This window comes from Lipotes vexillifer, unplaced genomic scaffold, assembly GCF_000442215.2.
Source record: "Lipotes vexillifer unplaced genomic scaffold, Lipotes_vexillifer_v1.1 scaffold611, whole genome shotgun sequence".
Classification (NCBI taxonomy): domain Eukaryota; kingdom Metazoa; phylum Chordata; class Mammalia; order Artiodactyla; family Lipotidae; genus Lipotes; species Lipotes vexillifer.
The window spans coordinates 2,571,579-2,582,995 of NW_006785619.1; the positions used below are offsets into that span (position 1 = coordinate 2,571,579).

An 11,417-nucleotide genomic window follows, 5' to 3' on the forward strand; every position below is an offset into this window, starting at 1 on the left:
GGGCCTCTCACTGTTGTGGCCTCTCCCGTTGCGGAGCACAGGCTCCAGACGCGCAGGCCCAGCGGCCATGGCTCACGGGCCCAGCCGCTCCGCGGCATGTGGGATCCTCCCGGACCGGGGCACGAACCCGTGTCCCCTGCATCGGCAAGCGGACTCTCAACCACTGCGTTACCAGGGAAGCCCCCCAACAATAGAATTTTTAAAAAGAAAAATAGTATATCCTCTCTGGTCTCTGCCTGCTTTCACTTCCTTTTAAGGTTTTCCCCCTACATGTAGAATTCAGCTGGCACACAGTAATTTGGGCAGTTTTAAATTTTTAATTAATTAATTAATTAATTTTTTGTTTCACCACACGGCGTGTAAGATCTTAGTTCCCCAGCCAGGAATCAAACCCACACCCTCTGCGGTGGAAGCGCAGGGTCTCAACCACTGGACCGCCAGGGAAGTCCCTGCATTTCTTTTTTCTTTTTTAATAAATACATTTATTTATTTATGGGTTTATGGCTGCGTTGGGTCTTCGTTGCTGTGTGCGGGCTTTCTCTAGTTGCGGAGAGCTACTCTTCATTGCGGTGGACGGGCTTCTCTGGCGGTGGTTTCTGTTGTTGCGGAGCACGGGCTCTAGGTTCGCGGGTTTCCGTAGTTGTGGCTCGTGGGCTCTAGAGCGCAGTTGTGGCGCACGGGCTTAGTTGCTCCGCCTCATGTGGGATCTTCCCGGACCAGGGCTCGGGCCCGTGTTCCCTGCATTGGCAGGCGGATTCTTAACCACTGCGCCACCAGGAAAGCCCCGTCTTCAGGATTTTTGCTTCTTATTGTTGTTCATTTTATCTGGCTTTTATAAACGTTATCTGTGGGAAGTTTGTGTGACCACTTCACTGCTCCAACATTACAAGCGTATGTTTCTGGATATATGCCCAGGAGTAGGATTTTATTTTATTTTTTTGACTGTGCTGCGCAGCTTGTGGGATCTTAGTTCCACGACCAGGGATTGAACCCGGGCCACGGCAGTGAAAGCTCTGAGTCCTAACCACTGGACCGCCAGGGAACTCCCCAGGAGTGGGATTTTAGCTGGGTGGGAAGGAGCACACATAGTTAGTGTACCATCTTGATCCAATCAATTTGGAACTTAATCTCTCACATCCTAAACTCAGGACGTTTTTGGACTAGGCTTAATTCCTGAGGAAGTGGACTGTCCATCTCAGGGAGGGAGAATTTGGAAAGTTCTCTAGGTAGATTCATTCCATGATACTTGATTTTCATAGGAGTCCATATGCTTCTTTAAGAGCTCATGTTGGGACTTCCCTGGTGGCGCAGTGGTTAAGAATCCGCCTGCCAATGCAGGGGACACGGGTTCGAGCCCTGGTCCGGAAAGATCCCACATGCTGCAGAGCAGCTAAGCCCGTGTGCCACAACTACTGAGCCTGTGGTCTAGAGCCCACGTGCCACAACTACTGAGCCCGCACGCCTAGAGCTCATGTTCCACAACAAGAGAAGCCACAGCAATGAGAAGCCCATGCACCGCAACGAAGAGTAGCCCCCGCTCGCCACAACTAGAGAAAGCCCACGAGGAGCAACGAAGACCCAACACAGCCAAAAATAAATAAATGAATTAAAAAAAAAAAAAAGAGCTCATGTTCCCCCAAGGAGGAGCTCATTCACTGAAGGCAGTGTCTGACATAAAACATTTCTTATTTCAATAAATATTACCACTCTAACGTTGGCTTGATTTGATCTCTGTTAATCAGAATTGCCAGGAGCAAGGAGCTCCTGCTTTCCTGTTCCAGCACTTGCTGTTTCTTTTTTTAAAAAAATACTTACTTATTTATTTTATTTGGCTGCGCCGGGTCTTAGTTGTGGCATGCATGCAGGATCAAGTTCCCTGACCAAGGATCGAACCCAGCTGGGCCCCCTGCATTGGGAGCATGGAGTCTTAACCCCTGGACCACCAGGAGAGTCCCAGAACTTGCTGTTTCTAGGTGGTAGTCCAGCATCATAATTTTACCTCTGAGTCCCAAAGCTAAATATGTGAAAAGATCCACTTATTTTTCCATTCATTCCAAAGTGAGTAGATCTTAACCTAAGAGAGAGGGACTCTCTTTTTATGGATGTGCTTATGCTGATAGGTAGGAATTTCTTGAGAGGTATTTAAATCTAAAAGCCCAGTCTCCACAAGGACTTTAGCTAGAAATGCATACTTTATTTTTCTGGACACGCCCTGTGGCATGTGGGAATTTAGTTCCCCCAACCAGGGATGGAACCGTGCCCCGTGAAGTGGAAGCGGGGAGTCTTAACCACTGGACCACCAGGGAAGTCCCTAGAAATGCATACTTATAAAGCAGATGGTCTTTATTGTACCCTTGTATGACTCCTTTTTCTCAAATTGGAATAATCTGTAATTTTTTGGACATTTTTCATTATATTTACAAGTTGTCCATCGGGGGAAAAAACCCTACAGACCAATTACTATGGGTTTTTCTTCCTTGTTCACAATCTCATATTTTCTCATAACTAAGCAAAGAAGTATTTTGGGTTGTCTGCAAACATGAATTCTAGAACTCTTGTCGTTTTCTTCTTTGAAATTTTAACAAGATTGTCTCCTTTACAGGAAAAGGTTTGTTTAGTCTCTTTTAATATAAATATTCCACAGATGTATTTCTTCTCATGTGTTACTTGTGATCAACAGGACACTGAAAGACTTTTAAATTGGCATTTTCCTTTTGAGCAACTTTGTCCCAACCCTTCGTAAGAAAAAACACTATGAAAGATTTTTTTTTTTTGGCCGCACCGCGTGGTTTGCAGGATCTTAGTTCCCCGACCGGGGGTTGAACCCGTGTCCCCGGCAATGGAATTGCAGAGTCCTAACTGCTGGACTGCCAGGGAAGTCCCAAGACTATGAAAGATTGTCCACAGATGATTTGAGGGCATCACATGCCATTTTACACAAAAAATCTGTAAGGCCATCAAGCTTGAGATAATAGGTGTCTAAAGGCATCCTTCCCTCCATCCTCGTGAAGGCCATTTCAGTGTCAAACCGGCACCTGAGAAACACTGTACGTCTCGTATGGCTGCATCCCTTATCCCCTTGGTGGCTTCTTTGCAGTGGCACCGCTGAGCTCTTTGCCACCTGTGCCAAGAAGGACATCCGGGTGTGGCACACGCTGTCCAACAGGGAGCTGCTGCGGATCACTGTGCCCAACATGACCTGCCGTGGCATCGATTTCATGAGGGACGGCAAGTGCATCATTTCCGGTAAGGTCAGTGTGTGCCAGGGTTTGGCTTCGGGCTCCGGCTGTGGCTTTGGTTCTCGTCATTCTTATCCTACCAGGCTCGACATGGGGAGGACCTGGAACAGCCTCCCACTGTCCACTTGCTTCTCATCTAGCCTCTCTTTGGAATTCCCGTCCAGCTGGGATCCCTTCTGAGCTAGGAATTACCAAGCAGCAATCTCTCTTCCCCCACGTTGCTGCATAGAGCACGTTGCTTTCTCTCTAGCAAGGAAATTCAGTGATTCATTTACAAAGTGGATTTGAGGCCTTAGCGAGTCCAGGGCCCTTGAGTGAGAACCCTTTTTGTTGTTCAAGAGATTAAAAACTACTTAAACTAAGTTATAGCTCCAAGGGAATTTATTTTTAATTCAGTTGATTATGTGATGCCAAAATATTTTAACATAAATTGTAGACACCATGATATTCTACCTCTAAATACTTCAGTATATGCATCTCTAAAAATATTTTCCTATAAAATCCTAATTTCCCAATATTGTTTATGTTCAATCCATATACAGATTTCCCCAGTGGTCAAAAGTGAATTCACTGGTTCACATGAATGAAAAGTCAAGTGGGTCTTTAGGGGCAGCTATTTAAACAGTGATATCAGGAGACTTCCCTGGCAGTCCAGTGGTTAGGACCCTGCGCTTCCACTGCAGGGGGCAGGGGTTGGATCCCTGGCTGGGGAACTAAGATCCCACATGCTGCGACACAGCCAAAATAATAATAATAATAATAAATGAAATTAAATAAAACCCATCTCATCCCCTCTTTGCTCAGCTCTGTCTCCTCGTGTTGGATTCTCCCCTGGGGTGTGTCTTCTCCACAGAGCGGTCACCGGAAGCTCTTGGCTTACATTACACTTAGAACTAACAAACCCCGGGGTCAAGAATCTTGGAGTCCCCATCACCTGCTCTTTTCCTCTAATACCCCACCCCGTTTCCTATGCGACACATAGGGCCTTTGCTATAGCCGTTCAGTCTGCCTGGAATGTTCTTTCCCCAGAGAGCCCCATGACTCACTCCCTCACCACCTCACTGCCTCGAGTCTTGGCTGAAATGGGATCCACCTTGAGCATCCTATTTAAAATTGCTAAGGTCCAGAGCTGATGCTGGAGGTGATGAGGGGCAGCCAGCCAGGTGAAGAGCTGGGTGAAGAGCACAGCAGGAAGAGGGAACAGCAAGTGCAAAGGCCCTGAGGTGGGAAATTACTTGGTGTGTTTGAGGGATAGAAAGAGGACCGGTGTGTCTGAAGCTTAGAGGGTAAGGTTGGGGTCAGGGTTGAGGGAGAGTGGTAGTAGAGGAAATTGAAGGGGTAGGGAGGGAGCAGAGACTAGTTACTGGAGAGAATTAAGGAGCTGGTTTTCATTGTAAGTGCAGTGGGAAAAGCTTTTTGAAAGTTCTTGATCAAGGAGGTGACATGATTTTAAGAAGTTCACCCTGGCCCCTGCATAAATAATTGATTGCAGGAGGGCAAGAGTCTCAGGCTAGGGAGAAAGCTGTTATAATAATCCAGGAGAGAGATGCTGGTGGCTTGGACAAAGGTGGTCCCAGGGGAAGGTTTGAGACGTGGCCAGCTTTACTGTTTTCAGATTGTAATGCTGATGGGACTTGTGATGGATCGGAGGTTGGGTTGGGTTGGGTGGATGGCATAGAGAGGAATCAAGGGTGGCTCTGAAGTTCTTGGCTTGAGCAGCTGGATGGGTGGTGGCGACTTTTATCGAGACGGGGAAGATGATGGGAGTGAAAGAAGAAACATCAGGTTTAAAGTGGGGGCGAGGGGTGGGAAGGCAACAGTTATTTGCAGGTGTTAAGTTCTACATCCCAGAGGCATGATCAACCAGCTGCTTGAATGTGCAAATTTTGCGGCTCACGGGAGAGGTGGGAGCTGGCCTCCCGCTTCTCTCTCCTGGCATGGGGCTCACCTGGAGGCAGGTTCAACTAAGGCAAGTCACTCATTTCCCTCAGGAGGTGTGGCCAGTTTGGGGAATCAGGGAAAAGGGGGCTATGACTCCTGGCAGCTGGTGGGAGATCGGCCTCTTCCCTCCATCAGCACCACTGCCCCCAGTCCTGTCTCTCACTTATGATTTAAGAGAGCCGCAGTCTGCAGAGACCATGAGTATACTCATCCTGCCTGCCTTTGTTTCCCTTTCGTGCCAGCGTGGGACGACGGTAAGATCCGAGCCTTTGCCCCAGAGACAGGCCGGCTGATGTACGTCATTAACAACGCCCACAGGATTGGAGTGACGGCCATCGCCACCACCAGTGACTGTAAAAGGGTCATCAGCGGCGGTGGGGAAGGGGAGGTATTATTCTCGAAGGCAGAATCTTTTTAAAATAGCCCTTGGTTTAGAGCAACTGCCTCATAGCAGGCCACTAATTTGATTTTTTCACCTGTACTAGGAATCAGGCAGGACCAAATTAAGATTTTTGATGAAACTCTGAGATACCTCATAAATTAAAGTTCTAATAATATAAATACACATATCAATATTTTTGTTCCCAGAAAGGACATTTAGGATACAGACATGAAATCATCCTACAGGGAACTGAGCTAGGAATCCAAGTTGGTGTTTTGCCAGAGTTTTAGAATACTTTTTTTTTTCTCCTTCAAAAACCAGTTATATCAATTGTCTTTATCTTATCTTTTAAAGGAGATGCTATTTTTATAATTGATTCTTTAATCTACCCAGATGCTTCGACCCTCATTTCAAAATTATTACACTCGACCTTTTCGTTCCATCATTTCAAGGAGCCTAAAACATCTTTCACAAATTCATCTCAGTGTCTCCCCTCCCCTACTCTCCAGCTTTCTTCCTATCCCAAAGCCTTCCCTCTCTCAACGTAGGACACTTCCCTTTTCCTTTGCTTTCCCCATGCTATCATAGGAATAACCCAGGGAGAAGAAAGATACAGCATCTTCACGTAGCCTTTGGCAGAGTTTGGATCAAACCTGTTAGTGGCTGAATGTTTGGGTTCTGGGGCCACACTGCCTGGGCTCCGATTTCACTTCTGCCACTTCCCAGCTGTGTGACCTAGGGTGTGTGCTTTAACCTCTCTGTGCTTCAGTTTCCTGTAAAAGTAAAGTATAAAGTGAAGATAGCAATACTCCAATTAGTGAGATGTATTTTTACACTCTTTATTTTGTACGAAGTCTTCAGAATCTGGTGTGCATTTCACGTTCAGAGCACATCTCCATGTGGACTAAACCCTGCAGATGCTCCACAGACACACCTAGTCCTAGACCATCCCCCTGCTCTCTGCCCATTATCACCCTCGCGGCTCTGTTCCCTTCCCTCATCCCTTCAGCCACGCTGTTGCTAACACCCACAGCATTCTTGCTTGCTCCCTCAGCCTTTGGGGGCATCGACCTTGCTGAGGAGGGTTACAGGAGGGAATCGCACAAAAAAGATTCGTCGCCCCCAGCCCTGATCAGCAGTCTTTTCACAATGCCCGCTCCCATTCCCTACAGCTACTCCAGAACTTTTCTCCCAAGAACATAGTCTTCAAGGTCTTTGTAAGTACTAGAGGCGAGGGCTGCTGGTCCGCAGGTGTGCACCGGTCTGAATCCTGGGGTTGCTAAGGTACTCTTAAGTATTTTATTTCCACTTTCATTGGCCGTTATCTGAGTTTATACCCAAACCTCCCTGCCATCCCACAGCTAATGGCCGGCACATCCAAGGCTCCAGTCCTGTGCTGTTTGGCTGGTGCCCACACCACACTGGCTAGAACATCCTGGCTAGAGAGCCACTGCCTGCCTCCATACATTCAAGATTGTGGATTTGTTTACTCTGGCAATAGTCATCACCCTGTCCCACGTCAAGACATACTGAGTGGGCTTCCCTGGTGGCGCAGTGGTTGAGAGTCCGCCTGCCGATGCAGGGGACACGGGTTCGTGTCCTGGTCTGCGAAGATCCCACATGCCACGGAGCGGCTGGGCCCGTGAGCCATGGCCACTGGGCCTGCGGGTCCGGAGCCCGTGCTCCGCAGCGGGAGAGGCCACAACAGTGAGAGGCCTGCATACCGCAAAAAAAAAAAAAAAAAAGAGACATACTGAGTTATTTGAACACCATAGCAAGGAAGATGGCCCGGCTCATTTGGGATAACCTCACGCTTCCTCATCTTCTTGACTACGAAAGTGTCTTTGAATGTTTTTCTTACTTCATTTAAGGTTATTTTCCTCTTGTCAGGTGCAAATAAGTTAGTCTGTTATTACTGATCCCAACACTAGTTTTCAGTTTACTGTTCAACTAGACTATGGCTCCTTTGTTGTCTCATATCACTTACACAAAATAATTTCTGCTCTTCTTATGTTTTAGAAGTCCAACACGTTCATTATAAGAAGCATCTGACTACATTATTATGTTTTCTGGTATAGTTGTGACAGAGCGTTTATCCATTACAGGACCTACTGTTATAACCAAATAACTTTCCTTTTTACTTACCCTTTTTATTACAGTTAGGGCATCATACTGCTAGTTTTGAAATTTTGTGTGTAGGTAGTTGTATCACCTCTGCATTTCATTTCAAGATAGCAAAGGGATATTAGACAATATTTGTTACTGAATGTGGGTGCTGGCTTCAGTGGAGTTGAGAACCGCTGATTTTAAATGATTGAGACAGCAGCTGATGTGAAAGTTTAAATATGGCTCTGGGTACCCAAGAGATTCCCTGATGGAGGCAGAACTTTGAGAGCAGTGCTCAGCAGAAACGAGCAGACATGTTGTTTCACTCGGTTTAGCAGCTGCCCCTGCATTACTGGTTTTAGCAGCGAGTGTCTGATATATTTCTCAGCCCTAAAGTAAAAACAGGTGTAGGCTCCCTGGTAGGCATCTCCCCGGCTCCGTGGAAGAATATTCCCACCCTGCAACTTGGCATCCCTACCTCACTCAACTGAGATGAGGACAGGGAATTAGAAAAAGCAAGTCAGCCCAGGAGGTGAGAAAGCTCTTGGAATCTTTTTATTTTTTACAACCCCCTTCAAAAATTCCCAAGTTGGAATTGAGAGCCTGTGCTTTGTGGCTTCCAGGTGAGGGTGTGGCAGATAGGCCCCCAGACCCAGAAGCTGGAGGAGGCGCTGAAGGAGCACAAGTCCTCCGTGTCCTGCATCCGGGTAAGGAAGAGCAACGAGGAGTGCGTCACGGCCAGCACGGACGGCACCTGCATCACATGGGACCTCGTGTAGGTACCAGTGATGGGGAGGACCAAGTGATGCGGAACTCAATCCCAGCCTTTTATTGAACTCAAGGGAAGACTCAAACAAAGGGTAGAGGGCTTCCCTGGTGGCGCAGTGGTTGAGAGTCCACCTGCCGACGCAGGGGACGCGGGTTCGAGCCCTGGCCTGGGAAGATCCCACATGCTGCGGAGCAACTAAGCCCATGAGCCACAACTACTGAGCCTGCGCTCTAGAGCCCGTGAGCCGCAACTACTGAAGCCCGTGCGCCTAGAGCCCGTGCTCCGCAAAAAGAGAAGCCACCGCAACGAGAAGCCCACACACCGCAAAGACCCCACTCACTGCAACTAGAGAAAAGCCTGCGTGCAGCAACGAAGACCCAATGCAGCCAAAAACAAATAAATAAATAAATTTATTTTTTTAAAAAAGTAAATAAGGTTTCTCAGGAAGAGAAAGTCATGTTTCACAGCTCTAGAATCTATTTTTCAGGCATCTTAGGAGGAATCAGATGATCCTGGCTAACACCTTATTCCAGTGTGTTTGTTACCACCCTGAAGAGTTCCAGATCATCACCAGCGGGACAGACAGAAAGGTAAGAGTCAAGATCTTTCTGGTACAAGAGAAGAGCAGAGACGCCTTGTGGCTGAGGGTACAGGCTCTGGAGTCAGGCCATGCCAGTTCGAACCATGGGTTTGCTGGTGATCTGCCGTGTCAGTTTGGAAATGCTACATAACGTTTTGGGGTGCCTTTGCTTCCTTTTCTGCAAAATGGAAGTGATGACACCACTGACCTCATGCAGTTGCTGTGGGGATTAAAGTCATGATTGAATATGATGCTAAAAGCAGGGGGCCTGGCACATAGCTGGCACTCAGTAAGTACTGGTTTTGATTATGAGGACATTTCTAAGGCTGGAATTGTTGTGCCCAAAGGAGCTGTCACTTTTTTTTTTTTTTCCGTACGCGGGCCTCTCACTGTTGTGGCCTCTCCCGTTGCGGAGCAACAGGCTCCGGACGCGCAGGCTCAGCGGCCATGGCTCACGGGCCCAGCCACTCCACGGCACGTGGGATCTTCCCGGACCGGGGCACGAACCCGTGTCCCCTGCATCGGCAGGCGGACTCTCAACCACTGTGCCACCAGGGAAGCCCGGAGCTGTCACTTTGATTCAATTCAAATTGAATGACAATAGAGCTCATCTCTCATCACCCCTACTTCGGCAATATATTAAAAATCTCTTTAGCTATAGGGAGTCCATGTCCTTCAGTGAAAATTGGCCATTATTTGGGGGGGAACATTTCCCCCTTGGAGCAAGCAGGAGGCTTCAGGAGAGAGACACATGGAAGGGCAAGGAAGCTGGGGTGTCTTCCACCCTGCCAGCCACATCGGATCAGCCGGATGTTGGCCTTATTACCTGCACATCCAACGACTGGGTTTGAATACCCCTAATGTGGAAGAAGGGTTTGCATATTTATTGTTTTGCCAGATACAGGCTAAGTTAATGGAGTTAAAAGTATTGAGGGAAAAATACAAAAGGTACCTTCCCTCCCCACCTCCACCCCCCAAATTAGAATCTAGGAGTAGGGTTTTTTCCTGCCTAAGCTTCGCAGGTGATTGGGAATGACTGCCTGAGACACTCTGTTATAAAAACCCAAGGAATGCTGCCTGGTCCAACCGGGATCTGCCGGACACAGACAGAATGTTCTGGGAGGGCGTGAAGAACGGCCTCTGTGTTCCAGTCTCTGTAGGTTGTTAGGTTTCTTTGTGTCTCATCCGCCCAAACTGGCCTATGCCTGCCCATCCCCCAACCTGTGCTTGACTTGTGGTCTAAGTGGGCTTCCTCTTGGCACTGGGGTGGGATGGATATTAGGGAGTTAATCACCACGTCGCTGTAAATGCTTTGATGGACGGTTCATATTGTTTCTAAATTAGTGTGATATCTGCCATATTCTAGGTTTCAGCTTTTGAGGCTTGAAACAATCTATTTCCCTCTTATTTGAATTTTGACCAGAATATTCCAACCATAAATCATAAGTCTGTCAAACTACTCTAAGTGCTGGAAACATGACAGTGTCCCTGCTGTCCTGGAGCTTACCTACCTTCTGTATTAATTTTGGGTGGGAAGGGATGGAATGGGATAGTACACATGTAAATGAGGCCATGAAAGAGTAATGAGTAATACATGAACAAGATGATACGAGATGGTGAAAGAGCTAAAAAAAATATAGAACAGGCTATAGGATAATGGCTGGGAGAAGGAAGCTGTTTTAGCAAGGATGGTCAGCGAGGCCTCCTTAAGGAGGTGGCACTTGAGCTGAGGCCTGAGTGCCAGGAGGACCTAGCCATGCTTTGATCTCAGGGAAGACCATTCCTGGCAGAGGACACTTGGGAAAGCCTAGGGGAGGCTCACTTTGACTTCCCTGGTCAAGGAAGCTGGTAATCAATCACCAATGACTTACATCGATGGGATTCCTAAGAAACTAGGATTTTGGCATGCTTTCATACTCCTTTATGTTTTTACTATGAAATCAGAACTTTATTGCTAAAGTGACCGAGCATCGATAGAAATTATAAAGCAAAATAAATAAATAAAAAGAAAAGAAAAATTTTAAGTAGCATACACCATTTCTAGCTAAATTCAGAGGAATACAGATTCCTGGCGTAATGATGGGAACACAGCAAGTTGCCATCAACATGAAACGGAGAGAAAGTTCTGCGTGAAATACCCAAGTTCCCACTCCTGATTCCTGGTCAAGGGCTCTATGTTTAGAAAGAAATTTTTTTTTTTTTTTGCGGTACGCGGGCCTCTCACCATTGTGGCCTTTCCCATTGCGGAGCACAAGTTCCAGACGCGCAGGCTCAGCGGCCATGGCTCACGGACCTAGCCACTCTGCGACATGCGGGATCTTCCCAGACCGGGGCACGAACCCGTGTCCCCTACATCGGCAGGTGGACTCTCAACCACTGCACCACCAGGGAAGCCTGATC

General features: G+C 47.5%; 1 protein-coding gene across 1 annotated transcript in view; it reads left to right on the forward strand.

Annotated features, from left to right (window-relative positions):
• Window positions 1–11,417, forward strand: part of CFAP52 (cilia and flagella associated protein 52) — a 29,976-nt gene that overhangs the window by 16,140 nt on the left and 2,419 nt on the right. The window contains exons 8-11 of the mRNA XM_007457835.1: window positions 3,098–3,246; window positions 5,423–5,568; window positions 8,292–8,443; window positions 8,925–9,027. Coding sequence (XP_007457897.1) covers window positions 3,098–3,246; window positions 5,423–5,568; window positions 8,292–8,443; window positions 8,925–9,027 — 550 coding nt within the window. The remainder of the gene's footprint in view (window positions 1–3,097; window positions 3,247–5,422; window positions 5,569–8,291; window positions 8,444–8,924; window positions 9,028–11,417) is intronic.